Consider the following 24,643-nt stretch of genomic DNA (forward strand, 5'->3'; position numbering starts at 1 on the left):
GACCTGGCAGGAAGTGTTAATTTCTTGAGGCTCAGAAAGGCCCCTGTCACCTACATTCTGTCATCCTTCATATACAGTTGACCCTGAATGAACTATTTGGGGGTTAGGGGCACCGATGCCCCGTGCCGTCGAAAGTCCAAATGTAACTTTTGATGCCCCCCTCCTGCCCCCCAAAAACACAAAAAGCAAAACTTAACTACTAATAGCCCACTGTTGACCAGAAGCCTTCCTGATGACGTAAACAGGGGATGAACACACTCGTTGTAGGTTATACGTATTCTATACTGTATTCTTACAATCGAATAAGTGAGAAGAAAATGGTATTAAGAAAATCAGAAGGAAGAGAAGTCCCCCCACCCCCGCCATAAATGTCTGATTTGAAACCCATTGAGTTCCATCTTATTTATAGATGAAACCACTTTACGTTTTTCCCATTCCGTGAAGCAAGACCACCCCACGGTTTAAGTAAGTATTGTTGGCAGGGTGCCTTGTGGTGCTACCCAGCCTCCATGGCCTGGTACTCAGAAGCCAGGGGACTGGAGAGATATGGCCAGAATAGGGAATCAAGTGAGCTGGCTCCTGGCAGGCTAAGATCAAGCTGATAACAAGGAGATTAATAGGGGTCTATAACCTCCTCCATCCTATAGCGTCAAGGAGGGTTTTTAAATCAATGCTGGCCTGGCTGGCTTAATGGAACCTAATCTTAGCTTTTGAAGCTGGAACATTTGGGAGTTGAGATCAATTGAGATAAAATAAAGTAAAATGTATTGACTTTTGGATTTGGGGTCTTTATCAGAGCCCCATTGTGCAAGTGTTGTTTTTATTTTCTCTCTTGGAAACAGGTGGGAGATTAGCCACTGGAGGGGATTATTGGGCCTGGACTAGGTGGTAGTGTATTTACTTTTGTTCTAATTTTTTTCATCTTCCACGAGATGACTTTCCATGAGGGAAGGGGCCATTTCTGTCCCGTTCATCGCTGTATACCAAGTGCATAGCACCTGGCAGAGGCTCAGTAATTCTATTTTGAAAGCAGTGTTTCAGCATAACCAGCACACGCTATCTGCCAGGGGCCAGTCCACTGGAAAAGTCCATCTGTTTCTGATTCTGTGCAGAAACGGCTGCCTGACAAGCCACTCACAGTGCCCCTGGAGAAAGGCCTCAGAACGCCCCCCCGGTACCTGGTGTCTGTGACAGTTTCCGTGAGCTTATGCAGCCATCGCAAAGCTGCCTGAGTGAAATGCATCCGATTCGCAATACGCAGGGGCTTGCAGGCCCTGTGCTAGACACTAGAGACATGCAGAGATGCACACAGCACGGAGAACGTGCTCGAGGGCCTTGTGGTCCGGCCGGGGAGCGAGTTCGTGTGTGAGGATGAGAAACGTGTTCTGAGGTCAGAGTCCTGGGCTTGGTTGTGGGTCTGCCACCAGCAGGCCATATATGACCTCAAGGTCAGGCTCTAGGCTTCCTGGGCCTCAGTGTCCCCCATCTTCGAAATGAGGGTTAGACAAATGCCCAGGTCTGGGAGCCTCCCTCAGTGAGTTCCCTGGTCTAGACTGACTCGAAATAGCTCATCCTTTGGCTATGCCTCTAAATTCCCTGCCCTGCCTAAAATTTCAGAGCAGGGCAATAAATAGGTGCTGATCCATTTTCATCCACCACCTGCTCTACATTAAAAAAAGAAAGAAAAATAGCCACTTGAAAGAAGAGGAAGGCAAACTAACGCACCGAGCATCTGCTCCGCGCCGGCATTGCAGTCGATGCTCTCGCAGCTCGTGAAGCCGCTCGATAGCATGGCTGTTCTCCGCCTCTCGGCACCACTTGGAGAATCACTGCATTACAGCGGAATTGGTGTTCCAGATGAATTATGCTCAATAGACCGTGTTTTAGAAAAGCGTGGGAGTGTGAGTAATAAATATACAAAAGTTATCATCCCACCTAGTTAAGTTGGGGGCTTGGGGAAGCCTTCTTCCTGTGGGTATCAGGAAGATTCCTTGTCACTAACAAACATCCCGGTGGCAGTCTCTGTCCCCTTTTGTAATAAGAACAAAAATGACGCTGTTGTGCCAATGGTACTGATGCTTCGTACTCTGAGATCTCCAAAGAGGGAGTCCCCACAAAGAACTGGGGACCGGAGAGACATTGTCTGAAAAAGGCAGGATCAGGATGGGACTTGCAGGCAGGGTCCGAGGACCTAGCTGGAAGCGGAATGAAGCTGGTGATCCAGACGGGGAGAATGACCTCGGCCAAAGACCAGGAGTACGCAAGGAGCTAGTCTTATTTTTGTGGCTTGGCTCGAATGGAGGCAGGGAAGTCGGGCGGAGGGCTCGGAGCAGACTGTCAGAGGCTGAAGAACTCACACTTGGTTCTCTGGGAGTTGCTCTGGTTCAAGCCAGGGTCCAAAGACTTCTAAAGAGCCTGTGATGGATTTCAGGAGACTCGTGAACCTCTTGAAATGGTAGGCATTTTTTTCTGGGCGAAGGATCCCTACCTTTTAAAGGATGCTCAAAGGGATCCACGACACTGAGGCGCTGTGACAAACAGTTGGGAGCCCTGAAGTGTCCTGAACAAGAAGATGCAGACGATGGTTAAGTGGCTCAGAGGAAGCAGGAGTGGGAGCGCCACCACCCAAGTCATCTGCGGGAGCAGTACTGAGGGTCTGGGCTGCGGTGGCACAAAAAGAAAGCAAGAATGAGGGGGGTGTCCTGGCCACAGAGAAGAAACAGCAGCACTCTGGGACCGTCCGTGGTGCCTGGGACAGTGGCTGAGCCTGCTGTGGGTGGAAGAATCCACAGGCTAAGCTGTGTCTTAAGGTCTGATGATGGCTCTGCTGTGGGTGTAAGAATCCACAGGCTAAGCTGTGTCTTAAGGTCTTATGATGGCTCTGGTTTTAAACGTGATGATTTGAGGAGGACAGAGTTCATCTGTGTGGGAATGAAGACATGCAAAAATCACTGAATCACCAATTATTGGAGTGTGAGGCCGCCCACTCCCCATTATTTTACAGACACAGCAAGCAACAAAGACCCTGAGATGGGAAGGGGCTCGTCCGTGGTCATCTAGGTGGTGGGCCACGGGGACCCATTTGCAGGAGAATAACATTTAGGAGAAAGGTCAGAGCTGGATGTGAAGATCAGAAGCCACTTGTGGGGAGATGGCAGCTGAAGCCACGAGTGGAGATGAAATGCCTAAAGAAACAGAGTCCCCAAGAGTGAGCCCTGGTCTTTGCTCTTGTTCAGAGAGTTAGGGAGGAGAAACCAAGGTAGCAAACGCCACGGAGAAGGACAGTCGACGAGGCGAGAGGAGAAGCAAGAGGCCAAAGCAGGGCGCAGGACAGGCGAGAGCCGAGGAAGATGCTCCGGGGCCGGGAGGCGCGGTCATCAGCGGGCCCCAGGTGGCATCGCTGGGACTTCGTTCCTTAGGCTGGTGAGGTGATGTGAGATTTCAAGGGGCGGACTCTGATACAAGGGAGTCGGGATTCTAGTCTGGCCTCGCTGGAGGTCTGAGAAGAAAGGAGAAGCAGGTCAGGGGTGGAGACCAGGCTGGAGGAGGCTGTTTCACAAATCAAAGAGTGAATTTGTGAAAACGAGATGGAGAAACAGTGGGAGGAGAGAAGGTAAGGGGGGAAAGGTCGTATGATAAAAGCACAACCTGGCGTGAAAATGGGACCAATGATCAGAGGTGGGGAGAGAGAGGCCCAGAAATATCATGAACTTCAAACGAGGGAAGATTGGGATCTGTTCTCGCATCTTGCCTCTGGGGCTGGGGCCTGTGGAGGCCCCTCTGCCTGACACTCTTCTTACAGCCCTTGGTGAGGCTGGCTCCCCCTCATAATTTAGGGTTCTGACCCAACGCTGCCCCTCCAAACGGCTCTTCCCTCTCCACTCCCGAGTATACCCCCAGTCTGTAATCTCCTACGACTTCTGCTTCTTAGCACCGACGACGCCTGGATGGGTGTTCGTGACTGTTCCTTACTAGCGTGTAAGGGTTTCCTGTCCCCAGATTTAGATCTCAAGCACTTTCACGAGGGACCCTGTCTCCATCCCCACGGCAACTCCAGTGCCCAGCTCAGGGCCTGTCGCAAAGCGGGAGCAGCAGTGGCAATCATGGTCCTGACATGGTTAACGTGTTCCATGTCTTGCCATCCACTGATCCTTATTTCTCTCAAATGGACAGCACTGTCGAAAGGCAACTGCCCTGAGGTCGGCTGCTCCAGAGGGCAGTAGCCGTCACCCCAGCTAACAGCACTGCAGCTGACGTTCACGTCTGCCCAGTGCTTCTCACTGTAACGTCACGACAGAATCCTGATTTATCGGGAAGGACATCGAGACCTAGAAAATCTACTATCAGACGAAATAGACTTCGAAATTAAAAGAGGTAAAGAAAGATATACTGAGGGACACTTCATAATGATAAAGGGAATCATGCACCAAGAAGACATAACACTTAATTAATATCTCTGCTCCCAACCAGGGAGCCCCAAAATATGTAAAGCAATTACTAACAGAACTAAAGGGAGAAACAGACCAAAACACTATCGTAGTAGGGGACCTAAATACCCTACTGTCGGATATGGACAGATCATCCAAAAAGACTTAGAAAAGTCTAGAACTGCAAAGATTCACAGCCCATCAGGAGCCAGAACGCCAGTCCTCTCGCCGATGGCCCTGGCTGTCCTCTTTCCAGAAGACACGACTGCTGGGCAGAAGGAGTGGACATTTATCCAGGACCAGGCCGATGGGGAAGGGGACACATCAAACACGCAGAAGAAAAGAGACTTCAAAGCCCTCTCCATCCTGGGTGCCCTCCGGGGGTTTTTCTCGGGAAAAGGCTGCAGCTGACGATAATAGGGACACTGCTTCTGAATGTCGTCAGCCAGGGAGTGAACAAAAGAGAGGAAATGAAAGGCCGGCTCGAGGCAGAGGACTTTCAAGTCCCGGCCTGGTGGGTTCACGGGCGAAGCGTGGCTTGCAGGACTGGCAGCCGGGCATTCGCTCTGCTTCTCTGTAAAGAGCACAGATTCATCTATGTCGTGCCACGTGAATGAAACGAGACGTTTTCAGGGTCGCCGATCTCTCGGTTAAGGTTTCGCGGTCACAGGTTCCTGATGCAATGGAGGAGGGACAATGATGGCCGACGTTCATACTGTGCCTGCAGCAGGAGGCCCAGTGACTATCGAAGATGGACGCTAAGCAGCCGGCCTGTAGAGATGCTGTGGTTTAAATGCTTGTGTCCCCCTAAATTCACGTGCTGGAATCCTAACCGCCCCCCCGTGCCCCATGCAATGGCTTTAGGAGGTGGGGCATTTGGGAGGTGACAAGGTCAGGAGGGTGGAGCCCTGATGAATGGGATTAGCGCCCTTATGAAAGAGACCTTTCAGAGCGCCCTCGCCTTGAAGCCCTGTGGGGACACAGGAGGCAGTCTGCAGCCCGGAAGATGGCCCTCAGCCAACCATGTTCGTACTCGATCTCAGGCTTCCTGCCTTTAGAACTGTGAGCAATAAATTTCTGTTTAGAAGCCATCCGGTTTGTAGTATTTCGTACTAGCAGCCCAAACAGACCTCAACAGGAGAATTGAATTAATTTTCATATGAAACCATTCCCGAGCATAGCTTTTAATGGCTGGATCACATTTTATCCTTATTGCTATGATGTAGGTGGAGAATCTAACGTGAATACTTCTCCAATTAGCTCGCCAACTGTCTCACAACTACCTGTTGAGTAACCTTTGCTTCCTCTTAATTCTCAGGTGCCTCTTCGACTATGTATTAAATCTTTACATGTAGCAGGTGAAGGGCAGGGTGCAGAGGCCAGCTTTCTGAAGGTGCAGGAGATCGTGGCGACATGCAGTCCGTGATCTGAATCCCTACTCTGCCGCTTGACTTGCTGGGTGACCCTGGGAACATCACTTAACCTTTTTGGACCCGTTGTGTCCTATTTCTAAAACCGAGTTAGAAATACAAAAATTATCATGCCACTGGTACGGGGCCTGGCATAAGGTAGGGCTCATGCAAACAAAGTTATCACTGTCTTTCATTGGTCTCTTGGAATCTGCATCCACTTCCTAGGGATGCGTTTTGTTAACGTGTCCATCTGGGATAGTGATTGTCACCTGGGATGGTGAAGGTGTCACTCTTAGGAAGTAATTTTGGTGGAGGGAAGAGAGACTGTTTCATTTGGGGGAAAAAAAAACGTTCAACAATATTTTATATTTGGAAGTCTTATAAAACTAGTATTTTGTAAGAAAAACTGTAGAAAGTAATGCTGGACAAAATCGTGTTCGTGTGAATATAGAGGAAAAATTGAGATTTTTTTTTTTACTTGGGGGCACTGTCCGCCAGGGGAACAGTAAGAATCAAGGAAGGGTTTGATGTCATTGTACATGTACAAAGGATTGAGAGGAGATGATTTAAAATAATGTATTTCTGAGCCAGAAGAAATCTTAACTGTGCCCCAAGGACCCTGACCCATCTCTTCACTTGGGATCGTATGTCATGCTTCCTCTCAGTAACATATTTTCTCCAGAGGGAGGATGTCTGCCCAGGGCCACCCTGTGGTCAGACCTGGCTTTATACGTAGCCAACAAGGAAAAAGTGGCCACCATCGTGAAACACCAACAGGGTTCAAATAAGGTGGGAAAGGAGAAATGTCCATTGCAAGGTGTTCACATAAGAGCTCTCTTGACAGAGTGACGGGGACATAAACCAAATTGGGCTGGTACCAGGAGAGCGGGCAGCGCGGAAACAGGCAGCTGGTGCAGAAGAGTCTTTGAAGAAGTTTGCGAAGCACCGGCGAGGGATAGAGAAGTAGCTGAAGAGAATGTGGCATTCGAGTTGAGTTGCTTGCTTAAGATGAGCGAAGCAAATGCGTATGTGTGAATGCGAGTCGGTGTGAGCCGGCGATGCGGCAGAACGCTGGGTTCCTGAGCCGGTCTGTCGGTTCGAATGCTGGTGTCCCGACGTCGTTGTGTAGCCCGAGACGAGTGTTGCGCCTTCTCTGTGCCTCAGTTTCTTCTCGTGTAGGAACGGAGAGCTGTTTCTGCCTGACATGGCTGTGCGAGGCTTGAATGAACAATATAAAATGTGTAGAACAGACCTCGGCACATCCTAGGTCCCAGACTAGTATCGCAATGATCGCACAGCTAAAAGGAAGCTGCCGAACAGGTGGAAGAGAAACAGACGTAATGGATAGAACGTGAGTCACGAAAGGCCGGGAGGGACGCAGTTCAGAGCTCGGGACAGGTGTCTCCTCCGCCGTACCAAAGGAAGGGAGGGGGCAGATCCCGTCTATTCACCAATATTCATCGCCCCCTGATGATGTCCTGGCACTGCGCTCGGCAGACGCGGCGCTTCCGTCATGGAGCTTCCGTTCCAGTGGCAGAGTCGGGCAGTGCACTTAATACGTGAATTTGGTGAGAGGAAGATAAGGGGAGGTGGGGGTGGGGAGGGCCACAGTGCGGGGAGGAGGAGAGCAAATGCTATTTTAAATGGCATGGTCAGGGAAGGCCGGCTGCCCTGAGAAGGTGACATTTGAACCAATATTTGAAAAAGGGGGCAGTGAGCGCCCTAGGGAGGGAACGGCCAGTGCGGGGGCCCTGGGCCTGGAGCACACCTGGTGGGTATGGTTAGGTGGGGAGTAGCAGTGAGGCTGGCGTTGGCCTCCTTCTGCACCCAAGCCATGCTTCCAGGACGCTGAACCCTCTTCTCTGCAGTGGAGGGGCGGCTGCAGCATTTTTGACTCATCTGTTAATTGACAGTCCTCTCTAAGCATGTTTGATGTGCAGGAGATACCCCGCTCCCACGGCACGACAGCGAGGAATAAGACCCCGTCCTATGCTCGGCCCCAGTCTGAGGGGCTGGAGGCGAAGCCACGTGCTAGGTGAAGCTGCCAGCATCTCCGGCTCCACCAACGGCATACATATCTATTGCTTTTGAGTTTTAACTGCTTTGATTGCAGGGTTTTTGAATGGCCAGGATTTGGGGATGAAGCGTTCTTAGAAGTCTTTGTCTCATAAAGTCTGTTTCCTTTATGAGATGGGTGTGGGGTGGAGGTCTACAAGTCCCACACCCATTGGTAAGCCCAGTTCTTGTCAGTGCCTCCCTTGACTCCAACAGTGTTCTGGTGTGGATGGTATATATTATTTGTCCCCAGCCCCCAACCCCAGTTACAGGTGACAGTTTCAACGACGAGAAAGGATCAGGAAGAAATGTGGTGGGAGATGCCTGCCATCCAAGGGACTTGTTTACTTGCTTTGTGATGTGCAGACGCATGTACGTGCTCGGGGAACTGGCTGGAACAAAATCAAAGCTCTGAGTTCTCGCGGAAGTTTTCTAAAAGCAGAGGAGGGAAGAGCGAGAGTGGACAGGTACCTTTTCGTACACGGATGGGAGCTGATTAACAAGCTCGGGTTCGCTGAAATCAGAGCAAATGGCTAAATCGAATCGAGCTAATATTTAACGTGAAGGTGCTGAATTAACCCTCCCCATTGGCACCTGCGGTACCCACCCAGGAAGCCCAATGCCAGAGATCTCCGTTGTCATGGAAATGCCATTGTCAAGATCGAAACCTACACCCGTTTCTCCAGAGCTCCATGCCCAGTCCCGTATCAGTACCGATGACGTTCAAGAGCTTTGGTACAATGATGAGATTTGCTCTGCAGGAAAAGGTGTCACAGAGACTGTCGAGCGCCTAGGTGAGCAAGAAGTTGGTTGAACGGGTAGAACTAGAGAGGAGTAAGAAACTGGTACTATTCATGGGCGGCACCAGGAATAAATCTAAATTTGGTGCAAGCGTCATGCTAGACGCGTTACTTGCCGCCTGCACAGCTGAAGCTGCTGTGACCTTTACGGTCACGCCGAGTCTTGGCTGGCACTCCAGAAGGGACCGGCCAGTTCCAGCTCGTGTAAGCCGCAGGAGTTCTCGTGCTGGTAACAAGCTGACAGTGCAGGGGTTTCATGGCCCTCCCTGTTGGAGCTGTGACTTCAGGAAAGCTGTGTTTATGGGAGCAAAAAGCCTACCGAAACTGCAAGGAAGTCATCCGGGAGAAGGATGACGACGGTGCCACCCGCGTGGAGGGCGAGCTGGCATTTTACTCTTAACATCCTGGAGCAGGGGAGAGCAAAGGAGGTTCACAGGTCATGTCGGCCAGCCCTCGAGCCGAGATGATTTTGCATTTTTCAAGTCAGGGAAAGAAATAATGAGAAGTGTAACATTAATGTTAATATGTCCTGCACTGTTCTAAATCTTTGCATTCGTCGATCAGCCCATGCAATCTTTACAACAACCCACGAAGCAGATTCTGTTACTCATTTTATAGATGGGGAAACAAAAAGGGAAACTTTCAGATGGGTTAAGGAGGAGTCAGAGATCACACAGCTAGAATTCACATCCAGTCTTATCTCAGACCTGTTGCTCTTAACCTGCTTCCCCATACGAAAAGCTCTCCAACGCGGTACAGGTAGTTAGAGGGTAAGCCCAAAAGAGATATTCAGGATAACACGCAAAATTACGTTCTTCTCATTAATAAACCTATTACTAAAAAAAAAAAAGTCCTTAATTGTTATCAGCACATTTTTTAATTTCATCAGTAAAAAAATTTGTGGAAATGTGTTTGCTTTCGTTGCTTAAGCATCTGCGTCTGCATAAGATCTCCAATACCTTCTCTTGGCCCACAAAGCCTAGACTATTTACTGCCTGGCCCTTTAAAGGAGAAGTTTGCTGACTTGTAATCTACAGGACAGAGAACCTTGGAATTGCTGTGGAACGTGATTGGAAAGGCTGGTTGCACTTCTAAGCAGGTGGGGAACGGTGCAGTAGCCTCTCATTCTTCGAGTTTAGAAAATATGACCTTGAACTTTGGGTCTCCTGATGACCCCAGTCATTACGCCACTCCTAACAGCTGGTGAATGGGTACAAGTCCTTCATCCGGATCTAACCAGAGGTGGCTACTGAAGATGCTGTAGACTAGATGACTAGAAGTTCTCCATTGGTGCAGCTGGTATCCAGGCAGTTGAGGGAGAGGGGTGGTCTCACAGTGACCAATAAGCCTGTGGTCACGAACTCTGCAACGGCCTCCTGCTCAGAGTGCCTCACAGACACCTGTGACAGAGTCTCCTCAGGAATGCAAATCAGCCCAGTCCAGAGATGGGGCCCCAGGCTTCCCACTGCTAGGGCTGTTGCAGACACTTTCGTTGCCAGCCTCGTGCTGAGAGGCTGTGCCATGGATCTACCAAGACTGGGCCCCTCGCCCATCTGAGCACTTGGCCGAGTTCCACCAGCTCCTCAGATGGAGAAGGACATGGACAGCAAAGCTCAGTTTGCCAGCAACGACTTCGGGAAGCTCCTAGCCAAGGAAGCGCTGGGCAAGGAAGAGCCCCTTTTAAGCCTTGGTCAGCTGCCTCTGTTCTAATCACAGGCGCTCGAGGCTCCAGACGCAGCACTTCGGAGGGGCTTGTCCCTCTCTTGTCTCCCCGATCTTCTGCCTCCTTAGAGCTGCCGCATCCAAAGCCAGGCTTCTGATACCTGCTACGACGTGCAGGAACCCTGAAAACACTATACTACTACGTAAAAGAAGCCAGACGCAAAGGGCACAGGTTGTATAGTTCCGCTTACATAAAATATTTAGAACGGGCAAATTCAGAGAGAGAGAAAGTAGAATAGAGTTTACCAAGGGCTGCGAAAAGGAGGGACTGGGGAGTTATCGTGTAATGGGTGTAGCGTTGCCGTTTGGGGGTGATAAAAATTTTGTGAAGATAGTGGTGATGGCTACACAACATTGTGAATATACTTCTGCCACTGAACTGTATGCTTAAAAGGGTTAAAATGGAAATTCTATGTTATGTATATTTCATCACAATAAAACACACACACACACACACACACACACACACACACACACACACACACACACACACACACACACACACACACACACACACACACGCAGAAACCCTAATTTGGGAAGCCTCTGTTCATACGACTGCCCCCAAATAAGTCATCGTTTTTGTTGCTGTTCCCCCATCCTCTGTCTGTGGGGACGTATATTTATCATGTGTCTTTGGGGGTCAATAGGCAGGAACTCCAGTGGTTTATACGCCAACTGGAAAAAAAGCCCTTGGTATCTTCCCCAAACCATAAAGGAAGAACCAGCTGTAAATTCATGAATTGTGCTTTAGCTTAATCGTCTAGTCTCAAGATTACTCAATGGTGTAAGTTAGGTCCAGACTCTTAATTAAAGCTGTCAGCACCCCCAGAGTTCATTTACTGAGCCTGACTCTCCGGCGAGAAACCGAGAACATGGGAGGTTCTGATCCAGCTATGAGCCCCCCAACATGCTGCATGTTATCTAACCTGTCAATAAACAGACTTAGGTGAAGAGGCCAAACAGAAATATAGTTTTCAAGTTCACTAATTGCTTTTTACTAAAAAACTGGTCCAGCCGTGCATGGGATGTTCTTTTTAGCCATTTGTAGACCTTTAAAGTAGTCACCCTCCGTTATCACTGTCTGAGAATCCTTATCAGGGTCCAGCGGACACTGGTTATTACCGATATTATACCTTATTTTATAGACTTCGTTATAGTGTGTGCAGTGCTTGCCCGTGTATTTTTCTCATTTGGATGATCTAAGCATCTATGTTTCTGGGATTTCAGCACGTTGTGAATTATCTTTAGCAACTTTTTCTCACTTAATCATCTTCTTCTGTCCCTCAAACCACAGAGGTATCAGCCTTCCCCCATCACAAGGCATGTAAGCTTATTTTAATAACACCGAAGGCAAACCATAATTAGGGAGAAGAAATCCTTTGCCAATTGATGTGATTCGTTTTGAGCCAAACGTCTGCCGTCTGAGAGTCTCTGGATTTGACGGTCTGCCTCGTTCCATGCTATCTGAGAGGCAGGATGTGTCTTGGACAGGTGTCAATGACAGGCAGGCACGGGGCGTGGAAACTAACTGCAGGGAGGACTTAGGAAGGAAGGTCTCACGTAATGTTGGCGTCAGGTCGGAGTCACCGTGCCCCGGGTGGGCAAGGCACGATGTGAGGCTAAAAAGGTGAACAAGACCCCTTTGTTTGCATAGAGGTTTTATTATTATTTAGTTACGGTCAGGCCAACCGATGAGGAGGAGGCTGCCACTGCAAAGAGGGTTTGTTGGCCTCCTCGATCACAAAAGGAAGGGGCATGCCACGCCATCCGGGGGCCACCTGGAGAAACACCAGTTCACTCAGGAGACAAGGTGGGGGGTGAGCGGGGGGACTCTGGGCAAGAGCCTCTGCTGTGGTGTCCATGAGAAGGAAGGACGAGGCAGAGCAAGCAGGTTTAGGATTAGGGGTTTGAATAATTTCGGGGGCTCTAGGACATTAGGGGCTGCCCCTGGTTGTTAGTACCTGGTTCTGGGGTGATTAGAGCAGAGGACTAAGTGGCCCAGAGCGTGAGCCCTCAGTAAAGGAGATGGCAGGGGTGTGGGCTCTGGATTGGTCGGTTCGCCTTTGAAAGGTGCCCTTCAAGGCCCATTGTTTACTGTGTTTAGGACCTGGCCAAGCTTGGTTACCTGAAACCAGACAGAGGCATGGATGCAGGGCTGTCCTCACCTGAAGCCCTCTTAGATTTCATGAAAGACACTGAGCAGAATTTGTTCAGGTCTGCTTTTCATATAAGCAGAGTTTTAAATTTTTATGAAGTCAAATCTATCTACATTTTCTCTTACAGTTTCTTCTGAATTTAAAAAGTCCTTCACATACATCATCAAAGATTTGATAAATATTCTCTTCCATTTTCTTATTTTCTTATCAATTTCTTATGACTTGCCTTCTTTAAATATTATTTATAATTTTTATAATTTAAACAAATTTTTAGTGTGTGAAATTCTATATTGTTAGCATATAATATATAATATATATTAATATATGGTATGTGATATACTAATTATATATTATATATAATGAAAATTATAATGTGCATATATGATATATCGATAATTTTATCTATAATATTTTAATTTTTATTTATAACTTTAAAATTATTTAATTCAGTCTTTGCCAGAGGGTGCTATAAGTATTCTAGGTGATAATGTAAGATGATTTTAGGAATTCCTTCCATAAATGTTTTTTTCTGTTAATGATGTTCTGGGTTTTTTTTTCAAATGAGTAGATAATCATGGTGCCAAACCTGTATTTTCACAGATGGCATTGCTTAGAATAAGGGTACATTTTTAAAGACGAGCCATTTTTAAAACAGAGTAGATAATAGGGTGGGGGACTAACAAATACCACAAATTGGGACAGGGATGTGCGAATTACTGAAGCTTGGGAAACACTAGTTAAAGCCACTTGAAATTAATTTTGCTGTCTAGAGTAGGGTAACACAGATAACGCTCAACTGATTCCCCCAAACCACCTCCAGACTGTGAACCAACTACTCCAAACCATTTACCAAATTTCTCATTGATAGTGATTTATAAAAAATCATGTATCAATTCTTATCCGCAGCACTTCTGGATGACATTTTTTGTTGACTATTTTAATTACTGTTCTTGACTTAACGTCTGGCCCAGCTGGTCTTCTCTCCCTGCAAAGGGTGCTGACCTTGAGGGATGGGGTCGGGGCAGGGGATGCCAAAGGTCAGTGACATGTGGACAGCACAGAGCCCAGGAAAGCCCTTGGGGTCTGACCCAAGTGGATGATGGTTATGGGGCCAGAGCCGGCCAGATATTCCTGGACTCTGAGTTAGAAGGCAGGAGCTCGGCCATCCCACGGTGGGATGGGAGGAACAACAAAAAAGAAATATTAGGCATTGATGTTGAAGTGTGAAGATGAGATGATATTTTGTGTAGTCAAGAGCTAGACTGGAAGTGATGAAATTTGAGGCCTGGAGGGAGCTCTGGGTTGGGACACTGGGCATAGCATCCTTCCTGTTGTCTGGTCATCTGGCTATGAAATGGGAGGGACACTGCCTGCTCCAAATAACGTTTAAACGACATTTCGGTCTATCAGGAAAAGATAGGTATATGTGTTTATACACACACACATACATACACATGCACACGTACACGCGCATTTGATCTGTAAGTATGTGAATCCTAAAGAGAGCTGATAAAAAAAAAAAAAATCTAGACTTAACACCAGTTTGGAGATAGACATGAACTTTCCCCACAGGGTTCTCATTAAGTCACATTATTACCTCAAATATTCAGCTTTCCCAGGAATTTTAATCGTTTCTTTGGCGTGCATCAACGCCTTGATTGAAAGGTTAGATGGAACTTAGAAAAAAAATGTACAAAGACATACCTCCTCAAACCACACGCCCTATAAGCAGTAGGAAAAATGATTTACCTTAATCAAAACAATTAGTCTCACATACAACTTTGCAAAAACACTTCGTAGGGTGCAGAGTGGACTAGGTACCAGGGGATGATTGATCCATCTAAACCTCGACCTAGTGTGACAGCAAGCCAGGGTGAGACTTCATGGCCCAAGAGCCCGGGTCCAGAATGGAATTTGACAGCACTGAGTGGACGGCGGGGCTGGAAAGGACCTTAGAATGTTTTTACTCCAAAAACTTCCCCTCCAGAGGGAGGAGCAAAGGGCCCCATTAGTCATCCCCCTCCTGGGCCCCCTAACCCCACAAAGTGACGCCACTTCTTATTATTTCTCCTACCACCAAACACAGATCGCCATCACACTCGGTCAGAGGCACTGTCAAGTCGATCTTGCTGCCTGTGTTGAACTCCTAGTGTCTCGGGTTTGGAGGGGATAACATCTCGACAGGTGTGAGGGAAAGCAGGCAAACCCAGGGAGAAGATGCTGAGCCATGCTGAGTCATGCTGTCCTGTGGGACCGATGGGGGTTGGGGGTGTTAATCCCAGTGGACTTCGTCTCAAGACTCAAATGGAAGTCGCCAGTGGACACCTCGGTGCAAACTGAACCGGTGTCCGAGTGGTAGGTCATGGAGGCTCTGGGAGGCCTCCTTCCCCACAAAGTGCTTGGGTTTGCGCCTGGATCAGGATGGTGCCCATTCTGAAGTGGCCAGAGGAAGATGCCACCTGCCCTCTGCGGTCCTCCAAGGCCGGCTGTGGGATCTCCTGGCGATCGAGGAGGGCTTTGCAAAGGAAAGCTGGGCTTATAAATAATGCATTTCCTTTGTCTTGCAGGAATTCTGGAGGCAGAGGTACAATCAGATCGGCTGTGAACAGCTTATATAGCAAATCTAATAGGTTTGTAAATTAGATTTTGTGTTCATTTGTTTTTGCTGTAAGGCAGCTATTAATCTGCTTCTCCTCTTTTGCTGGATGGTGCCCTTTTTACTTAGCAAATAGATCTGTTTCGTTTCACTTTGGCTTTGCCTTTCCCTAGTCACTTTGTGGGGGTGTCGGGGGGGCGGGGGGGGCTGTCAATAGAGAGGAGTTCATGAAATGGCCCAAGGTCTAGAGGCTGCAGAGATGGAAAGCTCAGATGCTAAGAGTCACTTTCTGAAAAAGAGTCCACCCACTTTGAAGCACTTAGGCCACCAGTAAGCTTATTCATAACTTGAATTTCTGCTGAGTGGTGGAGACTCTGTGGAATCAGGACATTCGCCCAATTTCGTCGTGATAGATGGCTGCTCCAGGAAGTCAAGAGGGAAATCGCGCGTTCGGAAACTTTGCTGAGACCTCTGAAAGACAGGGAGTCGACTCGGTAGCGTGAACCTCGATAAGTGGATGGGCACTCTAAATCCTGAGCGCTTCCTCACACGACAATCCTTGGCCAAGGGACAGCTTGATGCAGGAGAGTGAGCAAATACTTTGGAAGCCAACGGACCCAGGCTTGTCACTGGCTATGGCTGAACCATGCCTCTGAGTCCCCATTCGCCACCGGTGACAACTGTCCCGTAGGGCTAAGCCCAAGCTCACAGAGCAGGGGAAGGAAAAAGAAGATGCCCAGTTGTCGGACGTAAACAGAGGTCACTACTCAAAATGAAGGTCTCGCTTTTTACTTTCTAAATATCCTATTCCGGTCGATCTGGGAGAGAGTGGCCCAAATTATTCGGAGTGAGGTCTGTTATGTGTCCTTCCATATTTTGGGGGGTGATCTCTTGACCGTATGAGACCTGTCAGGTGTGTCCATTCCTGACCCTACTGGACTGATTCAGGAAACTGCCACCCCGCGTCTGCCATCGTTGACCTCTTAACCACTTGGGAGCTACAAACAGAGCTTATGCTACGCCTGGAGACATACAGCTATACCTTGTATTTCTCTCCAGCTTTTGGAGAAAGATGATTCTGTCTCTGGAGCAGGAATCCCCAGGCTCTGCGGTCACTAGGGGTGGGGTGGGGGCTGCGGTCTTCTCGGGAGCCAAGCAGACCCGGATGCAATCCCACTGCTTATTAGCTGGGACTGTGGGCAAAGTCACGTCAACCCCTCTGAGCCCCACTTCCCTCACTCAAGCGGAACCATCATGCAACTTTGAGGGGTGTTCCAAGGATGAAGACCTCTGACTGCAAGGCTCTTGCCCAGCCTGATTTTAAAAGCACTCAGCTGATGCTCGCCTATCCCTGAGGATGTGCCCGCAGCACCAGAAGATGACCACTGAGTTGGGCAAAGCAATGTGTCCCTGGAGCAGACAGGATGCTGGAGACATAAAGGCACACTCACTGAAGAAGATGATCTCAACTCAGCAGTCCACCTGTGTCTGTGCGACACAGAGCACGTACAACCAGGGGACAGAAGTGGTCCCTGGAATTATCTAATCGTCTCTCGATTTTACAGGGAAGAAGGCAGAGATCAGAGACCCAAAGCGACTTTCCCAAGTCCCCAAGCTAGATAGTGACAGAGCCAGGCTACAAGTCCAGGAAGACCATCCAAGATTTCACTAGGAAGTGGAGACAGAAATGGGCTTTCCCCTCTGTCCGTGCAACATTTCTCTCTTTTTCTCCTCCCTCCATCACCTCGTGTCCCAGAGAAGCCTGGAAGCCCTTCTGGAGGTGTCGGAGCAGGCCCCCTCTGCAAGCACCCTCCGCGAATTTGCAGAATAGCTCTGCAAATTTGAGAGGTCCGGGGCACCCAGTATGCTCATTCTTGAGGACCACCACCCAAAATTGAATTCGCCCTAAGCCGTGAGAGTCCCCAGTCGCTGGTCAGCTTGCCTCCCAGGAAGACAACTCCTCGTCACAAATATTAGTGTTTCTATCACATACGCCTCCTGATATAAGCTGCGTGGAAACTTGGGGTCTTGGGGTGTGGCAGCTAAATCATGGCCCTGAGGGTCTCTGCTCCCACCGGCGGCCTACGTGGAAAGCGGCAGTGCCACAGGGATGCAGCCACAGCCAGCTCCCCCTGGAGCCTCATGATAGGGAGAGGACATTGGGGGTCCTTTTAGGATTCTAGAACCTTAGCGCTACAGAGCTTCCTCTCCTGCACCCACTTTCTATAAATGGGGAAACTGAGACTTGGACAGATTAAAGTGATTCGCCCACAGTCACACAGCTTGTGAAATCCTTCCACTACACCCTCTGCTTCTTTTCATGAAAGCAGCAAAAATTCCGAAGGGTCAGGTCTTCGGGCCCCATCACGGGCTTCCCTTAAGTCTACGTGGCAGAGGAGTCCGTCTGCCTGACTCCAAACCCTTTAATTTTCTATCCTCTGCGAAAGTTGCTCATATTTGAATCTGAGACAAGTGCCATCATCTACGGGAGCTAAGAATATTGAAGAATGGACGTGTATGGGGAGAATGTGCAGAGACAAGGTGCACCCCCAAATGAATGTCTTCTCTACCTATGGAAAGCAAAACCGATCATTAGGTTCAAATCCCGTTAAAAGGATTTCGTCTTTTTTCAATGCGGCTGTTCCAAGGTAAATGCAAAGGACGTAGACGTTTGCTTTGGATTCTTTAAAGCTCCGGAGTTGGGCATCACAAATCCACTTATCACTGGAATTGGGAGGGTGTGCTGTCAGCCTAGACAGAAAGAGCTTCTCCGTGACCCACGTGGATCTGTGTGCAGCCGGCAGGGGTGGTCTGGCTCCTGCCTTTAGAGAGGTAGCTGTAACCTTGTTTCTTAGAAACCTACTAGCATAGATTTCAAGCCTCTGCATTCAAGTGGGTCCGGTTATGCCTGGGGTTCCCGAGTTCAGTGGCAAGATGGTGGGCACCCGGAATGGTGATTCACCCCAGGAGTACACAGCTGGCCAGCTCCCTCGTCCATCGAGGCTCCCCCGAGACAAAATTTAAATTTGAATTCGGCAACTACTTATTTATTGAGCACCTGCTACACTAGACCATTGGGGAGTATCAAACTAAGTGAGGGTGCTTGCCGCCCCCCCCGCCGCCTTGCTTTTAGTCTAGTGCGAGAGAGACACGGCACCAACAACTCTGGAGCGAGGCGGGTGTTTTAAGGGGCACCTGTGACAAAGCAGAGAGTGACGGGGTCGGGGAGGAGGGAGAAGCTACGTCACCCCGCCCTGATAAGTTTTTATTTTCTGCTGCGTTTCTAAACCATCATGCGATACTTGGCTGCCATGCAACTGCTATTTGGAGCTTTGCAAAAGTAAGTCGGAGAAGTATTACTATTCTGACAGTGACTGCTAGGTTTCTCTGGGAGGCAGGAGAGGAGAGAAATAGTTTGATCACCCGCTTCCTGTCTCCAGGAATGTATGTGGCTTATACCTTAGGGAGAGAGTCTGTGCCTTCCAGAAGATAAATAGACTCCCTTCCCTTCTCAGGTAATAACTGCAATTTTGCGCTCCTGAAGAAGTTTACATTCAAGCCTGAGCAAAAACAAAACTATTAGACTTGTCATCGGCATGCTAACAGATCCTGTCTACCCTCTTCCTTTTCTTCCCCCTCCCCTTCCAGAGCTGAAGTGGTAATAAATGGGTCCTCGTCACCAGCTGTCGTTGAGAGGAGTAATGAAAGCATTAAGCACAACATGCGGCCAGCCTCAGCCAAGTGGAGACACAACCAGACTCTGTCTCTGAGGATCAGGTAGTGGTGATTATGACCTCCGCGAAGGGAGACGGGCTTGGCCTTCTTCGGCGCAAGCCGGCCAATTGCCGCTCTCTGTCATCGAAAGGAGTCAGGGTAGAAATAAAATGTTTCCCTCCCACTGAGGCGGGTTTCATCGGTAAGCGGTCAGTTGGAAAGAAAACCCCGGGGCGGGCTCAGCAGGCAGCACGTGCGGGCGACGGCTGGGCCAGTGGGGAGGTTGGCGGAAGCACCATGCTGAGGTTCTGGGGCCGGAGGGAGTGGGGCGCTGGGGTCAGCAGCAGCGAGAGCCTGGGGCCGGGGGGGGACGGGGGTGTGGAGGCCACAGGGGGCTTCTCCCACAGGGCACCAGGGAAGCGGTCCTTCCCATGCATGAAGAGACGTTCCTGCTTGGGCCTGCCTGGCATCCATGCCCCCTTTCTGTGGTGACGGTCCCCCCATTTGGAGAGTCTTTGGAGAGCTTCCCCCTGCCACTGGCCCCCCACACCGCCACACACACACACACACACACAGTCATTGCAGCTTGAGAAGGCCGCCCCTTCTCTGACGACGTAAAAATGAAAAGCCACAGCTCGGCCTCGGGTGACCAGAAGCTGGCATGACGCCTGACTGTGAAGGGGGCGGGGGTGGCCCCTGCGGCTCCTGTCGGGTGGCGGGAATGGGGAACGGTAGAGTGGGAATTGCAACTTCAGCAGTTTGGCCACTTGCCTTTGAGATGCCGTCACTGACCCCGCACAGACTGGTCAGTATAATCTAACCGTTCACTTCCCGGCACGGTGCTGGGGGCCCCAGGTGCTCGTAGAAAGCCGGTACGTTAGTGGGGAGGCGCCGCATGAGCAAAGTCAGGACAGTGCGGGGGTGATATGCGCACATCGGGCGGCACCGCATCTTATGAATCGGTGGAGACGACGAGATCAGCTGAGGAGAAAGTACTCCGTTTTGTAAGAAGACCGAGAGGGCTGGCCAGGGAAGGAGCCATGGGTTTTGAAGGACGATTAGGGGTTTGCCGGGCACACCAAGCTACGCTGGGCTGGCACGCGGTCGCAAGTGTGGTGTTTGCACGCGGTGCTGCTGGAGCATGAAGCAGGAGGTAGGGAATGGGGGTGGCTGGGCTGGTGCACCAGGACAGATGGGGACAGCCGTGATTACAGTGGTCCACATTCCCAGGCCATCACCCTGGGGAGGCAGCAGGGAACTAGGGGTAGGGGCACAGCGATCAGCCTTGCCCGCAGCTAACCCAAAGTGTCACCACACGGAGCGGGGAGGTGTCCCCTCCAGGTAGGCTCACCGTCAAAGTGGAAATGCCTTACCCCCTAATTCTGGAGGCTTAGTTTTCAAGGGACATGGCAGGGGGTGAGAGGGATAGAGAGGGTGGCGATCTGGGCCTGGCAGCTGAGCCTATCTGAACAGGCTGACTCCTGTCACCACTACTCTGCCACCCCTTAGTGCCTCTTCTGAGGCCCCCTGGGTGGACCCTCCACCCTGGTTGTGCTGACACCTGCAGGCCCAGGTCACTGACCCCTGGATCAGTGGCACTGTGGAGTCAGGACGAATGCCATGAGAATTTCCCACCGACTTGGTGGCTTAAAAATAACGGAAACTTATTCTGTCTCAGTTCTGGGGACCAGAATTCTAGTGAGCTCTCTGAAGGCCCTAGGGGGAATCCTTCCTTCTCCCTTCCAGCTTCAGGTGGCTCCGGGTGGTCCTTGCCTTCTCTCACTCCGATCTCTGCCTCTGTGGTCACATGGCCTTCCCCTCTGTATCTGTGTATCCCCTTTCCTGTCTCTTATAAGGACACTTGTCATTAGATTTGGGGCCCACCCAGGTAATCCAGGATGATCTCATCTCAAGACCCTTAATTTAATAACATCTGCAAAGATGCTTTTTTCCTAAAGAAAAGCCACATCACTGGTTTCAGGGGTTGGGAGAGGGAGCATCATCCATCTCACTATGCCACCTGTGAGTGAAATCCTCCGCCAGCCTACCTGCAGTGCCCACTGGCCTTTCTCCTGCCACTCCCCCCACCCCGCTTTCAGAGAAGACCAGACTGTGGCCTTCGTAAGGCACCTGCAAACACGGCCACCTGGGCAGGAACCATGTGCCTTCACCCAGGGGGAAAAAAGAATTCCCTTCAACTTCCTTCAATTAACTCCCAAAATTATTCATCATAAAAGATTCCACAAATGATTTGGAATGATGTTTAATAATTGATAGCAGTTCCTCCTAATTAGTTAGAAATTAATCTACTCACAGAGGTGTTTACTTATGGGCTTTCTGGGGGCTCTCTTTGCTTTTCAATACTTTGGGGTAAGTCACTGCAAAGGTTTTAGCAATTTCCAAACTGTATCAGTTTGTCAAGTTGGATAACCTTTGGTAAAACACAATGAATAAAAGCAGTGCCTCTGTTTTCCATCAAGAGATACAAATTAGCAAGAGATACACATCAGCAACGGGGCCTTCCCCAGCATGACGGCAGGAGGTCCAGGCCATTGATAAGGAAAAATGAATGGAAGAAGAGCATGGTGCCCTACTGAGTCTTCTCACCGCCCCTTGGCTGCACAAGAGGCACCCAAACCTGGACTCGCGTTGTAGTCACCTGTGGAGCTTTTCAAAGCGAGACCTGGGCCATTCTCAGGATTAGAGTTTCTCGGGTGTCAGCCTGGAAGTTCTGAATTCTCGATAGCACCCCCACCTCGCTGCCACCACCCCAAGTGATTGACTGTGCATCCTGCTTGGATGTGCCACAGGCTGGGAACATCTCGAGTCCCACCGGCGCCCAGCCGGCAGAGCCACCATCTGTGCAGTGGGGCGGGGCAACCATCTTGCAGATTCTCTCGTTTGCAAAGTACGTGAAGATTCGGTCCCTCTGTGGCTCCAAGGGAAAGCGACTGGCGTCATTGTTATCTGTTCTGGGTGGGGGCTGCTCACTGCAGGAAACGAGATTCGTTCCAGCTCATCTGGGTACGGAATTCCCTTCTCTCTCCGACTTGAATCATTTCTAAAGACTTTTTGGGTGATTTAGAAAGTTCTTTTAAGTAAAACTCCCCGCTAGGATCCTCAGATTCCTGGGGGCCGGGCCTGCAGGATTTGAGTAAAATGGCCCTGTTGATTCGTAGAGAACACCCATTCTTTTGGTGACTACACTCCATCTCATCTGTGTGCTTTGCTGGATGATTCTAGAACTTTCCCTCTCAATCAAAGTCACCCTGGGGCCGAGAGAGCTGTCCTTCAATTGCCTTTGTTTTGAAACAACACAACATGCTCTGTGGGACCGGAGTGGACAGCCAAAAGGGTGCCGGGAGAGCACGCTCTGCGAAACAGACTCGGCCTCTCAAAGGCGGAGCGGTTGGCACACCTCACGGTGCCCACGCTCGCACGCACGCCCTGCAAGGCCCCTGCGCCCGGGGAAGGCTGCCACGGGACAAAAAAAAAACCCCGAGGAATGAAGAACACATGTCATTCTGTTTTCCTGTTCCTAGTCCAGGACTCCCTGTCCCTGAGGCCTGCTAAGAGAGGGGAATGTGACACAGGGTGACCCCTGTCTGGGTGTGCCCAAGACTGGGGGCTCCCCTGGGATGTGCTGAAGCCAGTCCTGGGCAAACTGGGATAGCGGGTTGTCCTCCATCCCAGGGCCCTCCGCGATGAGCTCGTGCCGTGTCCTTATGGACATGTGTCCCCTACTCAGGGCAGTTTGCACACCTCATAGGAAGAAGGCGTAACCACGGCAAGCAGACTGGCCACCATCATAGCCGCCTCTGGGCCATTTCTGGCTGTCCCTGCCTGGAACCTCAGAGGGCACCTAAACTCAGCTCCGCCCGCGTGCCGGCCTCCTGCAGCCCTGCAGGGTCACGCCGGACAGGAAAAGCGGGGTTGGCAAAGGGCAGCTGGCGACAGGGGGACTTATCCTCCTGTGTGTTTGGTTTTTTGTAGGAAACAAATCTTAAAGTTCTTGGATGCGGAAAAGGACATTTCTGTCCTCAAGGGGACCCTGAAGCCTGGAGACATCATTCATTACATCTTCGACCGAGACAGCACGATGAACGTGTCCCAGAACCTCTACGAGCTCCTCCCCAGAACCTCCCCGCTGAAGAACAAGCACTTCCGGACGTGTGCCATCGTGGGCAACTCGGGGGTCCTGCTGAACAGCGGCTGCGGGCAGGAGATCGACACGCACAGCTTTGTCATCAGGTGACCGCAGCACGGAGGCGTGTTAACCCGAGCATTGCCAGTTACCGCAGGGGGTTGAAGCAAGACGTACGGGTTGGGTTAGTCCACATTCTCCACCTGGACTGCACATTAGAATATTTTTAAAAGTCCCGGTCTCCAGACTAATTAAATCAATCTGAGGGGGCAGTGGGGGGATGTGGTCCAGGGAGCCAGGTGGTTCTGGTATACAGCTAAGGTTGAGAATTGCTGGTCTAGGGCAGAGGTAGGCAGACTCTGGCTCACAGCCCGTTTTTATCAATAAAGTTTTATTGGCACCCAGCCACACTCATTCATTTTCATATCACCGGTGGCTGCTTTGTCACTACAGTGTAGAGCTGAGTAGTTGGGCAGAGCCGAAGAGTTGCAACAGAGAGAGCATACGGCCCGCAAAGCCTAAAATATTTATCTGACCCTTTACAGAAAAAGTTTACTGACCCCGGGATAGAGCCTGCTATAAAAGGTTAGTAAGAGAATCTCCTGGGCTGGCCGGAGAGTTTGCAAAACTCTTTCAAGTATTCTGGAAAGTCATACTCTGCCAGTAACTTTATATCCTGGAGTCAAAATCTGGGAAGTGAGAGAGCAACAGAGAAAAACGGGTTTTGTACTCGACTATGATTCTCGCTGAAATATCATCTCTCATTTTTCAGTCGCCTGGGGACACACTTGGACACAGTTTCCCAGGGCCCTGACACCTGACCCCCAACCCAGACAGACTCAGAAACAAGGCCTCGCTGTCCCCTGGTCAAAAGTAGGGCGCGCGGAGCCTCGAGTTTCATCCCAAACAGTCCTCCGGCCCCGGCAGGACACATTCCACGTCTCATGTTTCTGCTGGGGACTGTCTGAGGCACAGAGAGCCGTGCGTGGGGGCTTTGAGAAGTGGCCTTATCCCAGAGCTCCCTGAACCTGGGGACGTGGGACTAGACCGTGTGTTTACTCCTGTGTCTGCCGGGATTGAGGAGTCACTGCACCTGGCAGCCCAACTAAAACGGGTTTTAGTGTTGTCATTTTTTGCCAGGTTCTGTCTGTGTCTGGCTTATCCAGTGGCTCAGCCCCCACTGCTCAAAGCCTTCTAGTCAAAAATTGAGGGAGGGAGGAGAAGAAAGTATGGCAGGTTTCTCTGACTGAATCCCAGAGAAGGCGCAAGGTTAGGGTGGGGTAGGGGGTTCAAGGTTAAAGATTGAGGAAGAGGGTAAAAGCCACCAGATGGGGTCCGATCACCTCCTGGGGTGCCAGGCAGCATGGAGAGTGGCCTTCTGACCTGGTTGTCATACATATATGCAGTGAGCTATCCCGCCCCAGGCATTTCCAGAGGTGACGGCAGGCGGATTCTGGCCAACATTTTCATTTTTGGACACTTACGCAGCCAGGCCAGCAGTGTGGCCAGCAGCAGATTCATGGGTAGCGGAGGTCGCTTGACTACAATGCGCTTGACCACTCACGGGTTGTATTAGGTGCTGCTGGGAATTGGGGCCAGACGGAATGGCTGGTG

At 50.2% G+C, this 24,643-nt stretch overlaps 1 protein-coding gene across 1 annotated transcript in view; it reads left to right on the forward strand.

Moving 5' to 3' along the window:
- The window catches only part of ST8SIA2 (ST8 alpha-N-acetyl-neuraminide alpha-2,8-sialyltransferase 2), a 46,347-nt gene that overhangs the window by 11,012 nt on the left and 10,692 nt on the right, over window positions 1–24,643 (forward strand). Inside the window, exons 2-4 of the mRNA XM_039844013.1 lie at window positions 15,143–15,205; window positions 18,820–18,948; window positions 22,879–23,136. Of these exons, the coding sequence (XP_039699947.1) occupies window positions 15,143–15,205; window positions 18,820–18,948; window positions 22,879–23,136 (450 nt within the window). The remainder of the gene's footprint in view (window positions 1–15,142; window positions 15,206–18,819; window positions 18,949–22,878; window positions 23,137–24,643) is intronic.

Source organism: Pteropus medius, unplaced genomic scaffold (assembly GCF_902729225.1).
Source record: "Pteropus medius unplaced genomic scaffold, Ma_sr-lr_union100, whole genome shotgun sequence".
NCBI classification, from domain to species: domain Eukaryota; kingdom Metazoa; phylum Chordata; class Mammalia; order Chiroptera; family Pteropodidae; genus Pteropus; species Pteropus medius.